This window comes from Carassius auratus, chromosome 44 (genome assembly GCF_003368295.1).
Source record: "Carassius auratus strain Wakin chromosome 44, ASM336829v1, whole genome shotgun sequence".
NCBI lineage: Eukaryota > Metazoa > Chordata > Actinopteri > Cypriniformes > Cyprinidae > Carassius > Carassius auratus.
The window spans coordinates 3,402,988-3,430,229 of record NC_039286.1 but is presented as its reverse complement, the minus strand read 5'-3'; the positions used below and the strand labels follow the sequence as shown (position 1 = coordinate 3,430,229).

The following is a 27,242-nucleotide window of genomic DNA, read 5'->3' as shown; positions in this document are numbered from 1 at the left end:
TAATTATATAACTTTTCATTTCCACGATTATTCAAACAGTGAATAAATGATAAATGGTAAGTGACTGTTACGTCTATGAACATAACAGAGGCGGAGGCAAGCAAAGGCTCATTTAAAAAGGGGGATATTTATTCAAGAATTACTTTGAACAAAAGAGAGAGAAAAAAAATCACAACAAAACTGCTGATTCAGCCCGCAGTCTAGTTTACCTGTGCTTGCCAGCAAAAGTCCTGCAACTGCTTCCAGAGTCACAACAGCATTTATACCACTCAGCTCATAAGGGACACAAGTGTATGAAATCGCAACATAATAAATGAAGACAAATAACATAACTCTCGGCCACTAAGGGACAGCTGTATCAGTACAAGCCATTACTTTCTGAACAGAAATAAAATTACATGCATATGTAACAGTAACATTATTAATAACATTGATCTATATTGTTATAATCACTGAAGCTGTATACACTGTGAAAAGAATCTCTTACTTACATTGTACATACATCTGCACTTTGTTGTTTATGATGAGGGAACTCGCAAGGGTCCGGAATTCAGTCAGTGAACGTGCACGCGCTCAACAAAACAGATGAGTTTCAGCGAGGACTCATCTGAACGCTTCTGTTTTGCCATTGCATTCCTAAGCGCAACAGAATAGTGTGTGATTTGGTTAAAATGTACAACACTGTCAAAACGTAAAAAATACGGTGCAACATGAGCAGATCCTAATTTAATGCCACATTTGACACTGTCTATTCATATTCACTTTGTTAGCAACAGACATAATAGATTACATTTGTTTGTGCAGGGACATTTTTTCCGATTTAGTGGCATTTTTGCCCCAAGTCCACCATAGCTAAGCCTATGCTGAAATGTTTTTAAATTGGCAAAATTAATTATCCACTTAAATAGGGGGTGGAAGAGACTGGTTGCTGTTTATATCATGCTGTTGTGTATTTAGTGTGTTTTACACTCCTGGCTGTGCAAAAAAGAAATCCTACTCCGATATCTTAGTGGTCCTGTGTGTGTACTACAGTACTGTACTTTCTTGTAGCGTTTAAACTCTTAACCCTGTTTACACACCTGTGATTCAGTCTTTTTCAGACAACCAGCCATTGGTTCGGCCCAATGCGAATCTTGCACCTTCATCCAAATACAGTTTCAGGAGGTTTCACTGGAATCTTTTCAAGCTTTGTCTTTCTAGTGCATTGCTTTTTTAGAAAGTTCGACAGCCACCCTCACAAAAGCTGCCCTTGCGATAGCTTCTGTAAATTTTCGGGCATCTTAGTTCTCATGACAGACCTGAGAGTGAATTGTCAGCACTGAGGGGCATTTAGCATTTCGCCGCATTCGTCTCCTCTACCTCTCTCATTTCTTCCTCTGATCAGATAAACAGCCGCCTCTGCTCATCTGTCCAGCGCCGTGGCCGCAGACTAACAGAATATTTAATGCTCTGTGTAGTGCTTTGCCTTCCACGTCAGATTCTATAACCAAGATTGATGGTAGATGTAAAATAAAGGGGCTTATATAACAGGAGATGGGTTTTCCTATAATTGCACAGGCGGAGAATAGGTTACGAGGCCGCCAAGTTCTGCCTTATTCTGTTTGCGTCTTGAATCATAAAATGAGAGCGATGCCTTTCTTGGCTACATCGGAAAGTCCAACCATCAGTGGGAGGGGAGATTAGGTCTCTCTTGACATAAAGTCAATTTCTTTATCTTATGAAGTGTATGGAGTTTTGTGAGGTTAGTGATCAAAGTCGCAGAGTAAATTGTCTTCTTGAAATGCAATCGATTTTAAATCGAGAGATCATTATTTTTGACAGACTATAGCAGACTATAGTGCTCAATAAAACAGCTAAACATAAGCAGGCTTCTTTCATTTATGATAAAACAAATACAATTTATGTATTCAAAGCTGTTTTGAGACTTGTTGAGACTTGTTTAACTTTAACTAAAGCAGAATTCATAGCAACATGCACCATGCTCACTAAGAGTGCATTTGTTTGTTTAAAAATACTGTAAACCCAGTAATATTGTGAAATATTATTATAATTTAAATAGCAATTTTTTTATTTGAATATACCTTAAAAGGTCATTTATTCCTTTGATGCAAAGCTGAATTTTCAGCATCATTACTCCAGTGTCTCCAGTCTCGCATGATCCTTCAGAAATCATTCTGCGTTCATTTGGTGAAAGATTTTGTCTTCTTATTATCAGTTATCATTATTTTATGATGTAATGTTGAAAACACTTGTCCTGGATATGTGTGTATAAAATATATAAAATTATTATTATTATTTTGGAAACCATAATAGTTTTTTTCCCAGGGTTCTTTGGTTAAGAGAGAGTTCAAAAGAATAATATGTATTTAATAAAGTATTTTGTAAGATGATAAATGTCTTTTCATAAATTAAGTGTTTTCTTGCTAAATAAAATGATGCATTTCTTTAAAAATATCTTACTGACCCCAAACTTTTAAATGGTAGTGTATGAATTCAGAATTTTGAGTAAATTAATTAGTGACACTTTACAATACTTAAAATAAAACATTGCTTTTCAGTGATAACAGACTGGTCAAGATCACTGGAAAGCCTGGTTCATTTTTTTCTTACAGTACATCTTAAAAAAGACTTTTCAAGTAAGCCCAGGTGTCACATCAGGGTTTATATTTGCCAGATTTAGTAACCAAAATCCTAAAATTCTAATTTCCTGAAATCATGATGCTCTCCAGAGGTGTACAGTGGTAAAGCCTCTTGCTTAACAACTTGATATTGATGGCTGTTTGAAGCTCATTAGATAAAACACACATGGCTGTTGGCTGTTTTGATGTAGATTAAATATTCATTATTTTATCAGAAATGGATGCGGTCGACTCCCTTCAGAGCAGAAAATCAGACTTCAGCCATATCCGTGCAAACTCTCCAGCAGCGCGATGGAAAAGCCCAAACACTGTTCAATCTCAGCCCAATCCACAGAGCCAAAACTCATTTTGTAAATGTATGACTTGTTGTTGTCCCTGTGCGTGAAGAGGAACCATCTGCCTTCAAGCTGCCTCTCATACTGTGAATATATTTACTCTTGTTCCCAGAGAAGAGTCCAGCATCCTTCAGGTGTGTGTGAGATAGATGAGCCGAAGAGAAGTCTGTAGCCATTTTCACCCATGCTGGATAGTTACAATTGGATTGACTTCTCCCAGATGCAGAAAATATTCACTCATAGCCAATATGAAACTCTTAGCTTCGATCAAGATTTTGACTTCATTAACCTGTTGGAATTCAGTTTTGAAACTCTCACCCACATTTAGCCTATTTATCAATTGATCAAAAGTGACAGTAAAGACATTTTGTGAAGTTGATAGAATGATTTCTGAAGGATCATGTGACGCTGACGACTGGAGCAATGATGCTGAAAATCAGCTTTGTCATCACAGAAATAAATTACATTTTAAAATATATTCAAATAGAAAATGTTATTTGTATTTGTAAAAATATTTGACAATATTGCAATTTTATTGATCAAATAAATGCAGCCTGGAAAAATCCCAAAAATCTCACAGATCAATTAATTGATTTAAAATGTATATATAATAATTACTAATTTATTGTGGTATGTGTGCATGCATGACTCATGACGGGTTCCAACTGTCAGTAACATAATTGGAGTGATTTTTTCTGGAGTCTCTGATTATACTACAGAGATCTCTGCTGTGATGCAAGCCAGTGCATCTGATTATTTGATATTCAGTCTGAAAGGTGCTTATTTGTATGCAAAGGCTGTAAAACTGCTGGTTATGAGCCAAACAATTCTTCCCTCATCTCGAGGCTGCTATGAACAAAACACCCCAGCCCAATTTTAAATGGCACATTCAGAGATGAAAACATGCAGGCTGCATTTAAAGATTCCCTGATGTAGTAAAAACAAAGTTTCTTCATCTAAGGGTAAATGTATATTTTCCTTAATTAGTATTTGCATTGAAAAGATTTGTCTGCATCTGTATTTCCACTTCTAACCACAAAGGCCATAATATGAAGTGCAGAATGGAATAAGATATTATATTTGCATACTATATTTTAGTGATGCATGCATATTTGGATGTGGGGATGGTTTTTACACTCTTGTTACAATGAAAGAATGGTTACACATTAAACTATATTGAAGAAAGTGTTTAAGAAACACTAACCAGTAATAAAATGTAGTGGCAGCAAAAGCTAAGTTTTAAAGTACAACAGGCCTGCGTAATTATGTCTGTGACATCTAGTGACCTTTTGTTCTGTTGCGCGTTATTCTGTACGATCTGATCTTAACTGTTACTGTGGTAAAGCTTAAATCTGACATCAGGATCTGTGAGCTTGACAGGAACTAAGCTAACATAATAGATTGAGTCTAGGAATGTACAAATGGGTTGTGTACGTCAATCAAGCTATTATTTCTGCAGTGCAAGATGTCTGAGCTCACTCTGTAAAGAACATACGGTATTAGCATAGTCAAAAACATATTTATGCTATTAACAGTTGATAAAACATCACAATAACCCATAAGTAATGCACACGACTCCAGTCAATCAGTTAATGTTTTGTGAAGCAAAAAGTGTTGTGTTTTTAAGAAACAAATTCATCTAGATGCGTTTAACTCTTTAAAATGTTTCTTCCAGCTAAAATAGGAGTCCTCTTACCATAATATTGCATTCTCCAGTGGAAAAACAATTTGAAAATATGAATCAAGAAAGAAATCTGCAAAGATCAAGCACCATTTAGAAGCAAATACAGTCCAACATTTTTTAAAATAAGTATGTCAGTTGATAATGTATGTATGATATGTAACATTTTAATACATTTTAGCAGATTATTGTTTACATATTGCGACAGTATAAGCAGTCGATATAGTGTTCATCAATGTCTTAAAGTCTTGGTGGTTTAAAGGTTCTGTGGTGTTGTAATTGTGATCATGTTATTCCGAGTTTGAAGAGTGATGAACTCCAAAGATGTTATTCTGACTGAGTTGTGGTGGGGAGAGTTTTCTGCCAGCTGGAAAGTTGCAACATGGCTGGTTGCAACTTTGGACTCCTGCTGGCAGACGCGGTTGGACTGGACGTCTGAGAGAAAGAGCATTCAGTGCAGAAGAAGAGAGATAATTATTTTTGTTAGTTAAATATAAGATTTTGTTTGACCAAATGGCCAGTGGAAGACAGTGAGCCTATGTTTGATCAATTTAGCCTTCTCATCACGACTTGACTAAAATAAAATCTATAGATATAAAACAGTTCAAGCATATAACAATGTTTAAAGGGGGGGGGGGGGTGAAATGCTATTTCATGCATACTGAGTTTTTTACACTGTTAAAGAGTTGGATTCCCATGCTAAACATGGACAAAGTTTCAAAAATTAAGTTGTACGTTTGAAGGAGTATTTTTGTTCCCAAGTTTTTTTCGAGTATGGCTCTGTGTGACGTTAGATGGAGCGGGCAAAACCAAGTTTTTGGTTGCCAGGGCAAGACAACCCTGCACAGATTACCAAAAAAACAGCATTAAGGGACCAGTGGATGGAGTTTATTTTTACAGAGCATCAACGGAGTTGTGCAAGTGTTTTTGTTTGTTCCCTGCATTTCGAAGATGCTTGTTTTACAAACAAGGCCCAGTTTGACGACGGATTTGCATATCGTTTATTTCTTAAGGATGATGCAATCCCAACGAAAAAGGGTCACGATCGTGTGTTGGAACCGCAGGCGGTGAGTAAAACTGCTTCAAATATCTCTGCCTCCTTGTTAGTGCGTCCCCTCCCATGCTGGAGACCCGGGTCCGAGCCCTGCTCGGAGTGAGTCGTTGCTGCTGCTGCTCTCGTTCAGTTTCAGCCTCGGGATCTGATCCTGGATCATAAATAAACGGCTGAATCTGACTGTAAGCCATGGTTTGTTTTGGATGATGGTTTTTCCCTCACGGTAATGTCACAGTTTCCACATGCTCTCCACGCAAAAGCTTACTGGCGCTCGTGATTCTTTAGCTCCGCCCACACTTCACGCCTCCAGCCGGTCGTGTTTTTCCGGGAAAAATCGGTACAGACTATCTTTCTCTTATGAATATAATAAAACTAAAGACTTTTTGGAGTTATGAAGGATGCAGTACTACTCTATAGGTACTCAAGATTAACAGGATATTGAGTGAAAACGAGCATTTGACACCCCCTTTAAATGTTAAACCTAGATGAATGTGCGCTATATCCAATAGTTTGCACGGAGATGCTTTGCAGGACATGTATGTGCCAGCACGATCACTTTCATTTTTTCAGTGGATATGCAGTCATTTTTGTTCATAAAGGTAAGAGTAATCATTCGCAACTGCAAATGATTTACTTCTATTTGTGTGCACTCACAATATGAACAAAACGTTGTGCTTTTATAAAATAAAGAAAACAAACATGATGCGCTTTCTGCCATCTTTAACAGAGGTACAAAAATAAACTGAAACTCAGTGAAAACATTCCTCACAGACATGATAAATATATCTATAGAAAGATTTAAATTACTACTTAACAAAATAAAACAAATCTAAAATAAAAACTCTATCATAATCCATAAAGATGCACTTCTCTCTAAAGGCGTGTCTGAGGAGATGGCGAGTTAGGGTCGGCAACTTCATCCTTGACTCAGAAAACATTAGTTTATTAGTAAATAATTCAAATATCTCCTTACTGTTTCCCTGTCACATTTATAGTAATTACTCTTGCTGGTGCTTTTTGGAGCTTATTGCGTGCATTTGAACGCAGAACTATTCAGCTGCGCTGACGGCACGCAACATACTGCTGCTGGTGCGACAATAAACAACGTCGAGCCACGCTTATTATAATTTTTTTCTCTAATTGATGGATGTCTAAAATATAAAAATATGTAGAAGGCTTAAAGGTGACATCTGTCATGTCTGGCAAAAAAAATCAAGTCATACTCCACATTCCATACCAGATGGGGGCAGTATGCCTCAATAAAGTGAATTGGTCTACTCTAGAGTAACAAACGAGAAACGGCATAGTCTCTATGCTCCGCCCCTACCTTCACAACGACCCTAGAGCCATAGCCGAAGCCTAAAGCCCTATTCGGAAGGGACTAGTTTTCTAAACTAGGTTTGCGTTTCGATTCTTACCACCTGACGTCTGTGATTTTCATGTACCAATTCGGACGGGACTAACATCTCCGTGTTTTTTACAGAGGTGGGAGGGTCTGTTTTGTGCATCTGGGCATCACAGAGATCACGCGCTCTGTATGCGTGCGTTTAATTCATTCAGAATGATAGCCATTCGTATTATTACACAATAAATACTAAATGGCTAGTATAGCAAAACAATGTTAATGTGTGGTGCCTTTAGTTTAACATGTTTTCCTATTTTTTTGTGTGTGTGTAGTAGGCTAAACCTACCGTATGTTTAATTTTCATAAACATTATGTAACTGAGTGCATAAATGAACGTGAGTAATCTTACCTGATGCTGATATTACAATAGACGGTATTAACAGTTTACGTGATCTTGCTCTTGATTTTATTATTCTTTTTTTTTTTATTATTTATTTGCCGCTAAGCAAATATATCAAACATCCGCACGGTAAGAGCATCTACGGTAATTCACGTTGGCCAAAACACACAAGGAAATGCGTTGTGAAATAAAATATCACCGGCAATCACAGATATTCGCATTCGGACAGGATTAGTTTTCTCAGAGGATCACTGAGTTTACTGAAAAACAGTAGGTAATTTGCTCTGGAATTATCACAGAGGTTGTGTGAGAAAAACACAGACGTGGCAGATTCGGACGGGATTAAAATCACCAAGTACGTCTGTAAAACGCAGATTTCTCTAACGACCCCCTGTAAAACTAGTCCCGTGCGAATAGGGCTTAAGAGGACGTTTTGCCTCCAGAGGAACGTTGGGTGATGTCAAGTGATTTTGAAACATGACATCTTCAAGCTACTCCCCTTCACCTTTACCAGTGAATATGTTCATATTCGTTTTGTTCATATTACATTTTGAGTTGTATATAAACATTATTTGAATTAAATTAATTTAACAGACAGCATTCTGTCAACATCATTGGTCAACATCAGACAGCTGATGTTGACCAAGCTAGTGCCAACCAACGTAACCAGAACTGCCAACTCTCAAGCATTCACAGTGAGACACACACAATTGACTCTTTTCACACGCTTTCACGCCACACATCAATTTTCTCATGCACAGAAAAACCACGAAGCAAAGAGGACACGGAGACCAACAGACTAGACAGAGCAGGTTAGTTATGATATAGTATGATAACTTATAGCTAGCTAATTATCAAACGCAGCTACGGTTAGCCATCGCTAACATAAGCACGTTTATCGAACAGCCTTCGATACATTTCTATGTTATAGCTTCCCGAAAAAAATACACAAACATATAAAACAAACTTCTAGCGAAATACAACATCTAACTTACCAATCCAAAAGAAAATGTTGCAAGTTCGGAGTCGAGCCTCATTTCTTTCAGGTCCATCAGTTTTCTCCAGCGATGGAAAGCAGTGCCGATGTTTACTCTGGTTCGGCTCCTTTTCTTATTGGATTTGATTTGTGATTCCGAGCGCGGTTGTTTCCCTGTAGCGGGTGGTGGTCTCTTGCCAAGGGCTTCAGCCATCCTTCCGCTCTCTTCCCTGAACTGAAATGAAGTAGTGGGCTGTACTTTCCACACGATTGACATCAGGTTCAAGTACGCCCACAAGCCGTGCGAGTTATTAGTGTATTGCAGGTTGGCTGGTGGTCATGTTGCCCGCATACCGCCTCCCATGCCGAAACTGGTATTACGACATCTGTCGGGCCAGGGCTAGTAATGCTAATGCTAATTAAGGTTGATATCTCTGAGGCACTATAACTTGACATTTTTTTATGACATCATCGCCCTTATTTCTTCTCATTCTTTTGATGCGTGTAGGTCATTTTTTGGATATTTTTACATCAATTTTTACACATGGCACCTTTAAAACAGACCAGAGGCCCGGCCTGTGTCTGTGTCTAAACTATGACGTTAAAAAATTGGTCCGAAGCCCGGCCCAAGGGGCGTAAAAAGGTCGGAGCCCATTGAGGCCCTGGCTGAAATGCAGGGCTATAATTTAGATAATCAAAATACTAATTCGTAGATAACAAACATGGTGTAAATGTTTTAATCTTAGCATTACATTTTTTTCATGTTGCTGTTTAGTCTAGCATTTCATGCAGGTTTCCTTCAAGTGAGCCTATGTTGATCCATCGTGGTTGCTGTCGGCACTTTCGGTTCATGAACTCAACCAGGCGTGCTGCTTTTGCCTGGTGTAACTTTCTGAAAATAGATACCGTAAACCAAAAAAATACATAGTATCTGAATGTCATTTCATTTGATATAACATCAAAATGGCATCCGCAAACGAAATTCTAGATCTTCACTACCTTCACTTTTTCAGTTTTCAGTCAGCTCTTGAGGGGTAATTGTTCAGCATTGTGGTTGTTTTGTAGTTTTATGTGGGATGAGTTCCATCTCATAGGGTAAGCTGTGTTTTTAGAAGAGCCAAAGTGCAGATATCCTCTGGCTCTCAGCATGGATATATCTCAGAAGCGGTGCAGGTGTCTGGAGTTGTGTTTTCCAGCGGAACCACAGGAGGAGAGCACTTTATCCTGTCTCCTAAACGGATGGCTATTGTAGGGAGAGAGATATGTCTTCTTCTCTGTTACGCACGTAATGAGGCATTTAACACTCTTTATTATCTTTATCAGGACTTTGTCTCGGCCTAATGCTGTTTCAGCGGTTTGTACAAGCAGTTCTCTTTAGGAATATGGACAAATTAAAGGGGCCATATCAGTGGAAAGAAGGAATTTTCTTACTCTTTATTTTTTTCTCATTCATTCATTCATGCTTTCATATTTAAAATAAATAATTATATAATTAAATGAATAAATAACATAATAAATACATTTAAAATAAATACATACTGTTTAAAAAATGTATAATTAGTAATTAAAAAGTAAATGTATTATTTATTTAAAATAAATAATTTTAAATACATAAAATTTTTTTTAATGTAAATATAAATACATAATATTTTGCTGAAACATGAATAAATCATTATTTAAAATAATAATTTAAATTATTTTAAATAAATAAATGAAAACACAGTTTTAAAATGTATAATGAATACAAAAGTCATTTAAATAAATAATTTAAAATAAAATATGAATCAGTTTATTTTAAATATTTGTATTTTAAATAATAATTAATTTACTTTAAATCATTATATATATATTGTTTAATTGATTTCATGAATATATTTTAAATATTTTTTTAAATATCTACTTTTACTAATAAGCAGCACTATAATACAGGCATTAATACAGTAATACAGTGCATGTTTATTGGTGAACTTAATTTATATATCATATTTTGCTTGCATTTATGTATAAGTAGTATCTCAGTGCGTGTGTGTGTTATATGTAGGTGAACAGCTGCTCACACGCTGTGCACGTGCTGATAATCAGAACTTTCTAACAAGCCAATTCATCTCTCGTTAACATTTGTTATGACCTGCAGGAGTTCCCTTGCAGGGATTTCTCACTCTTCCATGATTTTCAGAATGTGCAAAATTCTCACTTCCCTAGATCGGCAATGTAGTCACTGGGCTGTCGTTGTATTTGTCAGGCAGCGTTGCAATTGGGAAGAGACCCATGTGAAAAAGGTCACATGGTGCACAGAAGTAGCAGCCTTTTAAAGGTTTTCTCGTTTTCCTCACTCACTGTAAAAGCTCTGGAAGCTTCCTGATCCCTGCAGATGGGATTCAGCGATGCTGAGAGGTGCATCCATCCTGCTTCTTGGGTCCTCGACTGTATACTGTACGTCTACACCTGCCAAATCTAATCACCACTTAGAGTGGTTTATCTTGAGCCAATGCTCAAAAGGGCAAATATTTGACATGCTTGTGTATGCTGGATGGAGCTTTTACACCAGCAGATGTCCACAGCAGACCCAGCAAATCCCTGTAATGGACGAAAACACAGTGTGGGCCCTTATAATGACTGTCAGCCTGCTGGATATAAAAACATACCCACCCACAAGTCATATTTAAAGAGATTTTTGTACAGATACATCTAATGTAGGCTAGAAGGGCTTCTTAATTAGTTTGTACTGGCATTTGCAATTGCATGACCTTGTGTGTGTTGGAAATAACATATTGCCGCTTATTTTTGGAAGTAGTTTTAGTTGTGTATTGTATTTTCTGTATGCCATATTACAATTTTCCAAAATATGACATATGCAGAGCACACTATACTAGGTACAGTATCCCAAAATGCAGTGCTCTCAACTTGACCCTCTATTTTTTTTTTTATATGTATTTGACATTTTTATTATGACAAATTAACTAAAAAATAAATTAAATAATCCATATTTTCTTGCATGGTTCCACTTGTAGCATGCATTCATACACTCAGCGCTGCATAAGAGTAAACAGTTCTGCTTTTGTGTAGCTGCAGAGGTTTGAAGGACATGAATTTCAGCTTGATGTGAGTCATTCAGGAGCGCTCCTCACTAATGCAGAACAGCAGCGATACAGAATTGATGGTGAATCTGTGCGGAGGTTTCGTTTGGAGAGGTGAGTCAGCTACATTTGAGCAGGGTTTCCTGTCATCTTCAAGAGCGGCCGCCACACGAGTGTGTGAGTCACTGTGGAGGGACATTAATACAGTGTGTGCTTGTGTTTCATCTGTACAGAGATCTGGTTTAGAATAAAAACATTGACGCTTTAGGACTGATGACTGGTTGGTTATCTCAAGGGCTTTTCCTTTTATGTTTTCTTTGTTGGGTCTCTTTTGAACAGCAGAGATCAGTTAAAAATCTTTCTCATCCAGAAGATCGTGTTCTATAACGGAAAATAATTACTTTAAATTGTAATAATATTTTTCAATATTACTGTTTTACTTTATTTTTGATCAATCGAATACAGCCTTAATACAGCCTGGCACCACAAAAAAAAAAAAAAAAAAAGTTGCAGCTTTTTATTTTGTAGTTCAGACTTTTTTTTTGGGGGGGGGGGGGGGGGCAACTATATGTATGTAGGTGTATGCAGGTGCATCTAAATAAATTAGAATGTCATGGAAAAGTTATTTCAGTAATTAAACTCAAATTGTCAAATAAATTCAATGCACACAGACTGAATTAGTTTGTCTTTGGTTCTTTTAATTGTGATGATTTTGGTTCAACTAAAACCCACCAATTCACAATCTCAGCAAATTAGAATATAGTGACATGCCAATCAGCTAATCAACTCAAAACACCTGCAAAGGTTTCCTGAGCCTTCAAAATGGTCTCTCAGTTTGGTTCTCTAGGCTACACAATCCTGGGGAAAACTGCTGATCTGACAGTTGTAATCACTGACACCCTTCACAAGGAGCCACAAACATCCATTGCCAAAGAAGGTGGCTTTTCACAGAGTGCTGTATCCAATCATGTTAACAGAAAGTTGAGTGGAAGGAAAAAGTATGGAAGAAAAAGATTCACATCCAACAGAGAGAACCGCAGCCTTATGAGGATTGTCAAGCAAAATCAATTCAAGAATCTGAGTGAAGTTCACAAGGAATGGACTGAGGCTGGGGTCAAGGCATCAAGAGCCACCACACACAGACGTGTCAAGGAATTTGCTGAACCACAGACAACATCAGAGGCATCTTACCTGGGATAAGGAGAAGAAGAACTGGACTCTCGCCCAGTGGTCCAAAGTCCTCTTTTCAGAAGAGAGCAAGTTTTGTATTTCATTTGGAAACCAAGGTCCTAGAGTCTGGAGGAAGGATGGAGAAGCTCATAGCCCAAGATGCTTAAAGTCCAGTGTTAAGTTTCCACAGTCTTGTGAAGATTTGGGGTGCAATGTCATCTGCTGGTGTTGGTGCATTGTGTTTTTTGAAAACCAAAGTCACTGCAACCGTTTACCAAGAAAGTTTGGAGCACTTCATGCTTCCTTCTGCTGACCAGCTTTTTGAAGATCCAGGATTTGGCACCTGTCCACACTGCCAAAAGCACCAAAAGTTGGTTAAATGACCATGGTGTTGGTGTGCTTGACTGGCCAGCAAACTCACCAGACCTGAACCTCATAAGCCCCTTTCACACTGCGATTCCGGAAAATACACGGGTAAAGTGTTCCGGCAATTGTTCCAGGGTCGCTAGATTTTGCACTTTCACACTACCACTGATTACCCGGGATATGCGCGTGCTTTCACACACAACCCGTAAAGATCCCATAACGACACGTGACATCAGGGCATGACATGTAATGTACGAGTCGAAAACGTTAGGCACGTTATACTTTCACTGAAGCTAGCGAACGATCTCAGCGTCAGCACGGAAAGTGAGGAACTAACTGATCTCTGCTTCATTACAGTTTGCACATATGTTTTTGTCGCGAACATTGATCTTCCTTCAAAACAGCCGGTAAAAGAGTCGCGCGATAACGTGCATCATCACTACGATGCGGCATTAGATCTTGCTTTTGTTCACACAGCGCTCGTCCGGGTCAAACCACGGCAATTTTACTAGGTCCCCGACCCAGGTTCAATGCCAGAATCAATCCTGGGACATGTTTGCTTTCACACAGAAGGTGACCCGGCAATGTTCTGGGAATTTTCCGGGTCCGACGTGCAGTGTGAAAGGGGCTATTGAGAAACTATGATGTATTGTCAAGAGGAAAGTGAGAAACAAGAGACCAAAAAGTACAGATGAGCTGAAGGCCACTGTTAAAGACACCTGGGCTTCCAGACCACCTCAGCAGTGCCACAAAATCACCTCCAGGCCACACCAAACTTAGGCAGTAATTAAAGCAAAAGGAGCCCCTACCAAGGATTGAGTACATGTACAGTAAATGAACATACTTTCCAGAAGGCCAATAATTCACTAAAAAGGTTTTTATGAAGTATTCTAATTTGTTGAGATAGTGAATTGGTGGGTTTTTGTTAAATGTGACCCAAAATCATCATAATTAAAATAACCAAAGACTTAAAGTACTTCAGTCTGTGTGCATTGCATTTATTTATACAAGAGTTTCACAATTTGAGTTGAATAACTGAAATAAATTAACTTTTCAACAACATTCTAATTTGAGATGCACCTGTATATGACTTGGCAGTTCCAAGTCAGTTTAATCACAGTTTGTTCACTAAGTCTGAAGAAACTACACGGTTTTCATTATATTAATAATGAAAGATTATTAACATTAAGATTAAGATTAACCAAAACGAAAAAAAAGCTTTTAGCTCTTTATTTTCATGCCGCGATACTGAGGTGAAAATAATAGTGATGGTTGTTTCATGTCGACCTAAACTGGCAGATTTCAGACTCAACAGGTGGATTTGTCTGTGTCTCATTGCTTTGGCTTGGTTCTCATCCTCAGAACCTCTGGTCTCCATCAGCAGTGCCAGGGGTCTTTGTGTGGCAGCCAGCTCAAATTAAATGCTTAAACTGCCTCATGGGCTTCTTCTGGTCTGGCCTTTCCTGTCCCCTTCTCTTCATTTCAGAGCTATGTGCTGTCTTCTGATGCATTCATCATATGGAAAACCATCTCCCACACCAGGTTTCATAGCATCTATAATAAAGAAGCGCCTTCTTCAACCATACTTTAATTTCCCTCAGGAGTGAAGCCTGCCGTTTACTCTGCGTCAGTTCAGTGAAGCCCAACAGTACGTTCACACTGGATTTATGTACCAGTTTGTTATAGATTATTAGATTCCTGATTTGGAGACAATTGAAACCATTTGCCCTTAATTTCATATGGTTTCTTTTTAGGGAGGAAAGGGGTGGTCATTACTTCTCTTTCACACAGACACACACACTTTTTTCATTTTTCATTTTATTTTTGTTTACTTTTTTCTTTTATTATTGTTATACATTTACTTTTTTGTACTCATTTAATTAACTTATTTTTTATTTTATTTATTGTTATTTGTTTAATTTATTTTATTTTCTGATTTACTTTTACTTATTTACTTTTATGTACTTGTTGATTTATTTTAGTTTTTTTTTTTCTATTTACAAGCACCCGTGTCATTATACAGAGTTGTGTCCTGATATGTCACAAAAACATGCGCATACACACACACACACACACACACACGTGTATATTAGTGATGCGGTGGTCGTCTCCTAACCTGCGGGCCCCGCGTGTCGGGTTAAGAAATTGGCACTTTATTGCGGGGCGGGTTGGGGCGGGTCACTAAATACGGTGCGTGGAATTTATTTGTTGATTTGTTGATTTTCAGTTCGTTCACCAAAATGATTCGTTCAGATTCGTTCACTGATTTGTTCAGTGACCATTTCTTCATATTATACACAAATTATACACAAATTGTATACTCTCATTCATTTCATTCACGAACAAGCTATGTATCAGTTCATTCAACTCGTTCACAAACGGGAATATCGTATTTGTTCACTACATTCAACAAATCACATCTTAAGTAACTCTTTGACAGGATGAAACTCACGCGCTGCTGTGGAGGGAGGAACTTCAGGGAATGAGAGAGTCAGTGGATTACATGAATGAGAACGATTCGTTCACCTAAAATATTCATTTACGAACGAACCATCACTAGTTTAATTCCCTATAGCCTATATTAAATAGCTATATTAAATAGGCTATATTTTATTGGGTTCTTTGATAAGGTTACAATACGAATGTCTAAGTAGCAACGTAACTTCCGTGATGTCCCTGATGCGCGGGGCGGGTCAAGAGATTTTACTTTATTTGCGGGGCGGGTTGGGGCGGGCCGAATAATTTCAGAAAAGTGGGACCCACGGGTTGGAAAAAAAGCCGACCCGCGCATCACTAGTGTATATGTATGTATAAGAAATATATGCATATATATACTTATAGACCGTACACACACACAAATTATGTAAACAGAGACTTTAGTTTTGGATGTGATCAACTGTGATGATTCAATTTTACAGACCTATTATAAATTCAGCCCCAAAATAATTTTAACTGTGTACATTATGCCTTTTTTATGTAGGTAATTTTTGCTTCTTTTTTTTTTACTCACCAGCAAATTAGCCATTTCACAATGACTGACATTTATTTTTAGTGTGAAATACACAATGAACTCCAGATTCATGGAATTCATGAGAAATGTCAACAGTAACTGTATTTCAGAAGCAACGGACAAGATTAGCTACAGTTGGTTTTCATTCTTTGAAAATAATTAATGCATTCTAAACTCCATATGGCCTTCAGCGGTGGATGATTATTAGTGTGAGACGGGGCTCTGGTTAATTTGAGCATGAAATCTGCGAGCATACTGTAGATAATACAGTGAATACATCTCCTCCCCAGGGAACAAGGGGCCATTGTTTGGAAACGCTTAATCGGTATCAGACTCTGTCTCTGGATTAATGGAAAAGCTCAGTAGACTTACTCTAGTTAGCTAGCTTCCAGCTCTGAAGGATTTACTCAGAAACAGAGAGCAAAATTCAGCTGAAAAGAATCATATAGTGTTCCTGTTGCTTAACTGGTACTAACCACGGTGCTTAAAAAAAACACCAGGGTCATGGGTTTGATTCCATATCTTGCATCTGCATGAATGTAAATGTTATATGAGGTCATCTTATTGAACCCCCAAGTAAAATAAATATTTACAATTGCCACTGGCTGTTTAATTTGATGAGATTGATAAAGCAGTGCATGCAAACATATTGATCAGGCCTGTCAACGTCAATGAATCTTGTAATGTTTAAGAGCTGAATGCTTTTCTTTCTTTATGCATTTATACAGTGCTGATTTTCACTGATGTGTGTGTTTGTCTCTGTGTTGCAGATTTCCAGTGGGTGCAGGGCGATGTGTGCGAGGTGCAGTTAATGGTCTATAATCCGATGCCATTTGAGCTTCGGGTCGAGAACATGGTGAGTCAACCCTCTACATTGCGAGTAAATCACTCGCATTTGTGACTAAATCTTCACTCTGGGCAACTAAATGATATCCAGTGTGTGAGTTGGAGGCTAAGTATAAGTTTTGTATATTTTACCTCGCAAACACTCTCTGACTGAGGGCTTCAGAGTTTCACTCTCTATCAGGAGAGAGAGAGAGAGAGAGAGAGAGAGAGAGAGTGTGAGTGAGTTAATTGACGCGCTACATTTAAACAATAAAGTTATCCTGTCAAAATAATGGCGTTCCTATGGAAGTCTTCAGCTTTTAAGAGCAGTTGGGTTTTCCGGTAGTGGGTGGAGTTTATGCGCAAATGGAATTTTCATTGGCTGTCGCTCACCTATTATCGTCCCAGATTTAATTACAGCAAATCAGTTCAAGTGAACGCACAAAACCTGATTAATATTCATGAATCCAGCAGCTCATTAATCTTAGTAATCCTTAGTGTGTTGTATAGTTCTTATTATTAGAATTCGTCTCATTTTTATTTTATCAGTAATTTTGTTTGGTTTTTCTCAATTATTATGATTATTATTATTATATATATATTTTTACAGAAACACCGAATGACCAAAAAAGCACCACCACCTGTCCAGTTAAAATGTTATTAAATAATATTTGATTATTAGAAAGCTTGACTGACTGATGTTAATAGTGTACTTTCAGATATTAAAAAAACTGCACCATTTTACATATATATTTATATATATCAGTCTACTAGCCAATGGCGATTCAGTTGCCAAAGTGTCCAAAGAGGGTTGTAAGTGATTTGATATTACAAAAAAATAATATAATTTTATTTGTAATTTGAATTTAGTTTTTGTTTTTATAAATTTTTCATTGTTTTTTGTTTTACTATAGTTGTTTTATAAAATATATTTTTAAATTTCTCTGTGTGTGTGTGTATGTATATTTATTTATATATATATATATATATATATATATATATATATATATATATATATATATATATATATATATATATATAAATACTAAAATAATATACATTTATATTTAATATAAATGTATATATAATATTTCATATAAAAAAAAAATATATATAAAAAAATAATTTCGTTTTTATATTTGTACATTATTTTATATTGTTTTTTTAATTTTATGAAATATTTTATAAATTTTTTATATTATCTAATTATCTTATTTTTCATTTATAATTTTGTATTTTTCTTTTCTTTTTACTTTTATTTTCTTAGCATCTTTCTTTTGTTTTTTTGTTTTCTTGTAGTTAATGAAATAATTTTATGACGTGTATAAAATTCTAAAATTAAGTAATAATATAATTTGTATTCATAATTTTAATTTTGTTTTTAATTTGAGTATTTTATTGTTTTTATTTTATGTCATTTCATTGCAAAAATAATTTTATTCATAACCTAATTTTTTTTTTTTTATTGAAATATTATATTTTTCTGTCATATAAATTATTGTCTGTACAGCAAAAAAATTGATGGAGCATTTTAAGTTCTCGTCACTGATATCAGGGAAAAATGTTCAACATATTCACCAACCTCGGAGGGTTAAATAACATTGCTTGCTGCAGTGCATGCTTAGGATTTGAGCAACATTTCACATCCGGAGCATGCCTGTGATGCCTTAAAATCTTATTTTAGAAATATTTTTTTTTTTTTTTTTTACTTTTTGTAATTGAACATGAGGAAAAGGTAGAGAAAGAGAGAGGGAATCCATTATACACAGGCACATATTTTATGGAAAAGACATCTAGCTCGCTTAGTTCATGTTAGTTTAATTACTTTTGTACCGATTCAGAAAAAAAACTGTGCTTGACACAGTAATGTCTGAATCACAGCAGAAAATAAGATCTTACATCAGACCCCTGCAGAGGCATTATGGTGTTGCTCTTTATGTTCATCACTGTAAGAAAAAATGCTAGAAACTGATTTTATACACGATCACTTATATTTGAACTGAAGCATATAAAAGTGGCATTGAGCACTATGGAGATCGCTTTAAAAAATCATTTGTTAATTTATAGAGGTTCTGTCACTTTATATGGCATTTTGCTCTTAGTGAGGACAGAAAAATTGTGCTGGAAACTGCACCTAGTGGACGTGGTGTTTTCATTGGGTTTGTTTGTGATTTGGGCACTGTGCAGAGCAATGGGATTGTAATGCAAATGTCATTGCCAGAAATCTTTTGTGTTTTCCTCTTTACATATTAACTGCACTTTAGAATTCGACCCAGACAGTTGAAATGAGACTGTGCCACTTATGGGTGGCTTGAGGGCCATTTGGGCTGTAGAAGGTCACCATGACCTGCCCATAATGATAGTGGAATCGAGGCAGAACCACACTGAAGAGATGGAGAGGGGTTACAGTGTTTTCCTGATATTATAATGGTCCACTCATATGAGACACAGTTATCAGAATCCAGCCATGTGGAGACCCTCCTAAGAAACCAAGGTAATCGTGTATCAAACGCTGACTCTTCTGGTGCTGCTTTGCTGTCTGCTCTCTACTTAGACAGCTGCCTTCTGAGAGGCAGTTCACGTTGGACACATTGTCTCTTTTTCAGACGCCTCTCCCTTCTTGGCATGATTGGGGGAGCCTCAGATTTGATTTGATTTGTAATTTTAATTATGGTAACAACAAGGCGTCTTAGAACTCTAGAAACCCTTTTATTATTATTATTTATATACAGGTGCATCTCAGTTAATTAGAATGTCATGGAAAAGTTAATTTATTTCAGTTATTCAACTCAAATTGTGAAACTCGTGTATTAAAAAAAAATAATTGCACACAGACTGAAGTAGTTTAAGTCTTTGGTTCTTTTAATTGTGATGATTTTGGGTCACATTTAACAAAACCCCTCCAATTCACTATCTCAACAAATTAGAATACTTCATAAAAACTTTTTTAGTAAATTGTTGGCCTTCTGGAAAGTATGTTCATTTACTGTACATGTTCCAAATACTTGGTAGGGGATCCTTTTGCTTTAATTACTGCCTCAATTTGGCGTGGCTTGGAGGTGATCAGTTTGTGGCACTGCTGAGTTGGTCTGGAAGCCCAGGTTTCTTTGACAGTGACCTTTAGCTCATCTGCATTTTTTGATCTTTTGTTTCTCATTTTCCTCTTGACAATACCTCATAGATTCTCTCTGGGGTTCAGGTCTGGTGAGTTTGCTGGCCAGTAAAGCACATCAACACCATGGTCATTTAACCAACTTTTGGTGCTTTTGGCAGTGTGGGCAGGTGCCAAATCCTGCTGGAAAATGAAATCAGCATCTTCAAAAAGCTGGTCAGCAGAAGGAAGCATGAGGTGCTCCAAAATTTCTTGGTAAACGGGTGCAGTGACTTTGGTTTTCAAAAAACACAATGTACCAACACCAGCAGATGACATTGCATCCCAAATCATCACAGACTGTGGAAACTTAACACTGGACTTCAAGCATCTTGGGCTATGAGCTTCTCCATCCTTCCTCCAGACTCTAGGACCTTGGTTTCCAAATGAAATACAGAACTTGCTCTCATCTGAAAAGAGGACTTTGGACCAATGGCAGCAGTCAATTTTTTCTTCTCCTTAGCCCAGGTAAGATAACTCTGACATTGTCTGTGGTTCAGGAGTGGCTTAACAAGAGGAATACGACAACTGTTGCAAAATTCCTTGACACATCTGTATGCCTTGACCCCAGCTTCAGTCCATTCAAATTCTTGAATCGATTTTGCTTGACAATCCTCATAAGGTTGCAGTTCTCTCAGTTGGTTGTGCATACAGTACTTCCACACTTTTTCCTTCCACTCAACTTTCTATGAACATGCTTGGATACAGCACTCTGTGAACAGCCAGCTTCTTTGGCAATGAATGTTTGTGGCTTACCCTCCTTGTGTGGCGTCTGAAAGTTGCGGTCGGTGCTCAGTTTGTGTGTAAATGTATGTTTTTGATCAAAGTTTTCTACTTTTTATGTCAATTCTAGCGAGAAATTAATATTGCATTAATTAAATATCCACTTAGTTATCACCAAAGCTCTCTATATTTTGCTGTAGATCATTTAACCATTACTCTGCCTCAGAAGCCTGTCCAAAATTAGTTTCATGAGGTGCCTTCGTGAAAAAACACTGCCTGCAAAGTCATTGCTCGATATGGCAGCTAGGCAGCAAGCTGAAGTTTTCGGATGTGGCAATTGTCTTCTAGACAACTTTCAGATCAGCAGTTTTCCCCATGATTGTGTAGCCTAGTGAACCAAACTGAGAGAACATTTTGAAGGTTCAGGAAACCTTTGCAGGTGTTTTGCGTTGATTAGCTGATTGGCATGTCACTATATTCTAATTTGTTGAGATTGGTGGGTTTGTTAAATCTGAACCAAATCATCACAATTAAAAGAACCAAAGAATTAAACTACTTCAGTTTGTGTACTGAATTTATTTAATACACGAGTTTCATAAATTGAGTTGAATTAATGAAATAAATCAACTTTGCCACGACATTCTAATTTATTGAGATGCACATGCATATATTTCTCTTAGGTATTATTGAGCTACCTTAGTTTTAATTTAATTTAATTTTATAAAAAAAAATTATCTTAAGACTTTTATAACATATAAACTAGATACTGTTTTGTCTTGTATGCATTTTATTTGTCTTTTAAATTTTTATTTTATTTGGTATTTATGTGTATTTTTTATATATATTTTTGTTTTATTTTAAATTTTTAATTTTTAATTACATTTTAAATTGTAAAATTCATTTAAAAGGGTCATATGATGCAGTTAAAATTTTTCCTTTCTCTTTGGAGTGTAACAAGGTCTTGGTGCATAAAGAGGATCTGTAAAGTTGTAGAGACTAAAGTCTAAAATCCAAAGAGATATTCTTTATCAAAGTTCTAATGCGCCCCACATCTCTACATCACTATGTGGGAAGATTTGCATAACGCCGCCCAGATGTTCACGCAAAGAAAGAAGGCCTTGTAGTATTGTTGTTGCCACTGCTGCCATGTCATATACACGCTGTGTGTTTCACTGTAAAAGTAAAAAACTACTTTGTTTGGCCTTCCAAAAGAGGACACGACTAAATAGAATAGTTTAAATAATATTTATAATGGGTTCTATGTTTATGTCTCGTCACTCCAGCTGGACAGGGCGTCACAATATGTTAAGGGGCGTAACATTTCTGTCACATGCTTGAGGTATTCGGACAATCACACTGCACTGGACAGGTGAACTTCAATGTAAAAATAAATGTGTTTCAGAAGGTGGGGTCTAGAGGAGAAACAATAATGTACATTATGTGGAAAGTAATGAATCTTTTATTTATTTATTTTTTTATACCTTAAACCCCATAAACACATTTCATTATACCAAATACACCAAATAATGTTCTTTTTAGCAGCATCATATGACCCCTTTAAAAATATTATTTTCAATTATATAGCTCACTGCAATACATTCTTAAAATGTCACACCCAGAGCATTTCTGTGATGCTTTAAAACACTGGTAGGCTGCTCACTGAGTTTTAGAACAGAGCTATATTTGTATTCCCCAAAGGATCAAACTGTAGAGACTGTCTTTTAGGAGCAATTCAGGGGTAACGTTTTTTTCCTCAAGGGTGGAATAGTGATGGAGCAGGTCTGTGATTATAGTGACTGTTGGACTGAATTTACTGTCTTTATGTTAGCAGCTTCGATTCAAAACCATTAGAGCATCACACCCGTAGACTCAGGGCACAGGTGTACTCTCCAGCTAGAGGTTAAACTCTAATCCAGAAAGGTTTTTGTCCTTTCTCACCAGGGACACACTGAACTGGAGATGTGTGTGTATTTGTGTTAAATGAAAAATGATTGCAAAAGTGAGTTGTGTTGTTCCAGACATGCCCAGATCTGCCCCAGATGGTATCAGCATGATACCCGACCGATACAATTCCTCTGCCAGTAATAACCTGAATCAGATGGCACTGTGAATGGTGCCAGGATGAACCGGAGTGACCTTACTGACATTACTGCTGACATCTGTCTTACAGTGGCTGCGAACTATATATCTGATGTACCACCGTGCTGTCTGTTTGTTCAGCATCTCCATGACTACTAGGCATATGCGTTTTGTATAGGGGAGTTGGGGAGTTTTCTGGAGGCGGTTAGGGATGGATATGGGCTGAATAAGACCTCATTGTGGAGGTGTGTTCACCCAGTTACAAACATCATACTCCATCATACCACCGAATATATAGCCTACGTATATTTTTCACCAGGCAGGAAGTGATGGAGGTACATTATTTTATAAATGCATTTCTAAAGTGCTTCTTTATATATTATTCATTCTATTCTTATCCAAAAAACAACATCTCTTGAGCTACTGAATGTGTTGTTTTGTTGATATTCCACTACATTATATATTTCTATTTTTACTTAAGATACACTTGAGTCACGATGTTTTAGAGAAAAGAATATTGTACAAAATAATCAAGTCAAAGTGAGCCAAAATGTGAAATTTCATGGTACATTGAATCATTTAGTAAAGAATACTGAGCGTGATTGTGAACCAACTTCCTTATAACGTCTACTTTACAGAAACCTTAATATATTTTAGATATTTAATAATATTAACATATTATGTAAATGTTAAATGTAATATTTTTTATATTGTTTATTTTTTCAACTAGTCTTTAAATTATAATTGTGCAATTTTTATGTGAATTGGAATTCCAATCGTCTGAGTAAAATGGCTTGACTTTAAAACCCTATGTTATGTTCTCTTTGGATAGATATAAGTTTCATGTCACAGAGACATTGGACATTGAGTTGATCGAATATCAGGAGAAATTGGAAATTCCCTATTATTTCCTGTTGAGTTCAGAGTTTAATGGTTTCATTCAGGCTACATGATAAAAATCCCATAAAGCACATTTGTTGGAGTCTGAATGATGTCTCAAGTATGAATAGAATGCAGGAAAACTTCTCAGGGCATGGTAATAATCGGCCCTCACCTCCAGGACGAAGGTGTAAGCATGTCGTTTTCAATCTGTCTGTGTCTCTCGCTCTCATCTGCCGCTGCGATTCTGCTAACCCGTTTTCCTTTTCTGTAGTGCTGTGAACAAGAGCAGTTTTCTCCATGGGTAATGGGGAGAATGCTGGGAGTGATTTCATCTCCTCCATATCAGATGGATATCAGGATGATTGATTATGTGATGTTTGTTGTAAAAACTAAATAAATAAAAAGAAGAAGAGAAAGAAAACCCAGAAATCTCAAACCATTGGTCCGTCACCCATAATTTTTTCATTGGTCTATTACTGTCTTTTCATACTGCTTTGTTTCGGCATCTATTTATTCTCTTCTTGTTACTGTTAACACACACTAAGACAAAAACTAGCATAAAAGACCATACATTTGTAAAAACAGTTTATGCTGAAAAAAAAAAAAAGGTTGTGTGTGTTTTATCTTTTAATAGCATTCATGTGCACATGACACTGATTCTCTCCTTGAAAAGCTGTCTGTGGCTGCATGTGTTTTACATTTAATCTGCTTTTTAATTGCATTTTTTTTTCTCCTTTGGTGAGAAAACACAATAACTCAACAGAAAAATGTAAACACTTATTTATTTTTTATTTATTGTACATTTCGTTTGTTTAATTTTTTTAAAATGTTTTTTTTTTTTTTTTTAATTCTTTTTCATTTTTATGAATTAGTTTACTTTTTATTTCTCTTTTTTACATTATTATTTTTTTTGCTTTTATATCGATCTTATTTTAATACATTTTTATATTTATGTATTTATTTATTTTAAAATTATAATTATTTTTATCATCATTATTGTTTATGAAATTGTTTTATTTATTGATATTGAACTGAAAATATTGAAATCCTTACGTTCTTTCTTACATGGATCACAAAAGCAGAGCATTCACACTGCCTTTATATGATACAAATGATTATATACTGAGCACTATATATTGACCACTGTACTGTATATTCTGTGTGATTGTGTTCATCAGGGCCTGTTGACATCAGGTGTAGATTTTGAGTCCCTTCCTGCCGCTCTGTCTTTGCCAGCGGAGTCTGGTCTCTATCCGGTTACTCTGGTTGGAGTTCCTCGCACCGGAGGAAACATCACAATCAATGGTGAGCAGTACAACACCTTAAACACCACATGAAATGGCAATTTAACTTCTGTAATCTGTAGTCATTTCTCATGAATAAATATTAAATTTCTTCATATAATATAATAGGCCAATTGCAATTTTGAAATAAGAGATTGGCTCACTCCCAAACAAAGTGCATTACAGTAGTCCAAACATGAGGAGATAAATGCATGAATCACTATCTCAAGATCGGCACCCAGACAAAAAGGATTTCATTTTTGCAGTAGTCCTCAACTGAAAGAAGCAACTTTTTACCACACATTTAATCTGATGATCAAACATTAGAGCCGAGTCAGAAATTACACCCATATTTCTTATTTGGGACTGCACATAAGTTGTCCATGTACCTAACACATTGTTTGTCACAGTCAACCTTATTTGGCCCCAAAATTATTACTTCAGATTTACTCGCATTTAGCTGTAGGCTATTTTGCTCTAACCAGCACTTCACCTCCTCAAGACATAACAACAAATATGAATGAGAAGTTGATACTCCAGATCTAATAGGCAGATATGAATATCATCAGGATAAAGCTAAGACATACTGTTTTTCTTAAAAATAAGGCCTAAAGGCAACAGAAATAGTGAAAACAGAATAGGTCCCAAAATGGAGCCCTGATGTACTCCACAGTCAGTAGATACTGAAGAGGAAGAACATTCACCAACCCTCACTGAAAAGGATCATCCCATCAAGTAAGAAGAAAACTATTTTAAAAAGCCCCTCTCAGACCCACAACATGCTCTGAACGTTTAATAAGGATATCTTGATCTATTAGATCAAAAGCTGCACTAAGGTCGAGCATAATTAAAGCTCCTCGACTACCCGAGTCTGCAATGAGTAACAAATCATTGAAAACTCGCAATAGAGCTGATTCAGTGCTGTGTCCTGCCCTAAAGCCAGACTGAAAAGCATCTAGCACATCATTATTAGCCAAAAAAGAGCTCAGCTGAGATAAAACCACTTTCTCCAATATTTTCCGAAATACAGGGCAGCTTTGTAATTGGCCGATAATTTGTGAAATCCAAAAGGTCCAGAGCATACTTCTTGAGAAGGGGCTGAATGACCTCTTGCTTAAGAAATGATGGAAAAAGACCTGTAGAAAGGCTACAGTTCACAATAGATGTAATACTTGGTCCAATAAAGTTAGCTGTCGCACCAAGCAAACCTGAAGGCAAAACATCCCAACTGATAGCTGGGTATTTCAAATGAGCAATAATAGGACTAATATCAAAAGAGGAAACCAGATAAAATACATCAAAAGCGTTGACACTAGTAGTATTTGCTGCCACCTTTCCATCCAAATCAAATAATATTTTTAGTTTTTCCAGAGAAAACACTTAAAAACTTCTCACAACACTCTGTAGATGGAGGTATCGTAACAACATTTGGATAAAAAAAATCTATTAATATTTTGAAACAAAACTTTTGGTGAGTTTGATTGCTGCGATATAATATTTGAAAATACGCTGCTTTAGCATCTTTTACAGTTTTCTGATACCCAAGAATTGAGTTTTGTAACATCTGGTGAAAGACCAGAAGTTTATTTTTCTTCCAAGCCCGTTCTGCCTTTCTACACTGCTGTCTATGAACACGAGTATGTTCATTAAACCAAGGCTGACGATTTACCTTACAATGCTTAATCTTGTAAGGAGCAACAGAGTCCAAGACTTCAGAACAAACAGAACTAAAACCGGTAAGTAATTAATCTGGATCAGCCGTAAGAGGTGCAGACTCCAACCATGATACATCAGAAAAGGCACTAAAAATCTTACCAAAAGCCTGTGGTGTTGATGGAGTAATTGTACGGGAACAAACATAAGAGGTCTGAGTCACCCTCATTTAATTCGGTACATTTAGACTGAAAGTAAAAGGCATATGATCCAAAATGCAAACATCATTAACATCAACATCACAAATTGACAGCCCTAAGGAAAAAACAAGGTCCAAAGTATGTCTCTCATGCATAGGGCCAGGGACATGCTGAATAAAATTAAATGAGTCCATCAGGTCCGAAAACCAGTAGCTTCTGGACCAAAGGCTTCCCAGGACAACAGATGTTTAAAATATTAAAATTGTCCACAATTAAGATAGAATCAGACAATGATAAAATAGAGGATAAGAAATCTGAAAATTCCTAGTTAAGAGCCTGGCTATACTTTGGAGATTGATGAATGACAACCCAAAACAGACTTAAAGAACTCCA

The 27,242-nt window shown here is 36.6% G+C and overlaps 1 protein-coding gene across 2 annotated transcripts in view; it reads left to right on the top strand.

Annotated features, from left to right (window-relative positions):
• Positions 1 to 27,242, top strand: part of LOC113062144 (trafficking protein particle complex subunit 9-like) — a 194,880-nt gene that overhangs the window by 43,065 nt on the left and 124,573 nt on the right. For both annotated transcript variants that reach the window (XM_026231766.1, XM_026231765.1), the window contains 2 exons: positions 16,824 to 16,909; positions 24,892 to 25,018. In XM_026231766.1, coding sequence (XP_026087551.1) covers positions 16,824 to 16,909; positions 24,892 to 25,018 — 213 coding nt within the window. The remainder of the gene's footprint in view (positions 1 to 16,823; positions 16,910 to 24,891; positions 25,019 to 27,242) is intronic.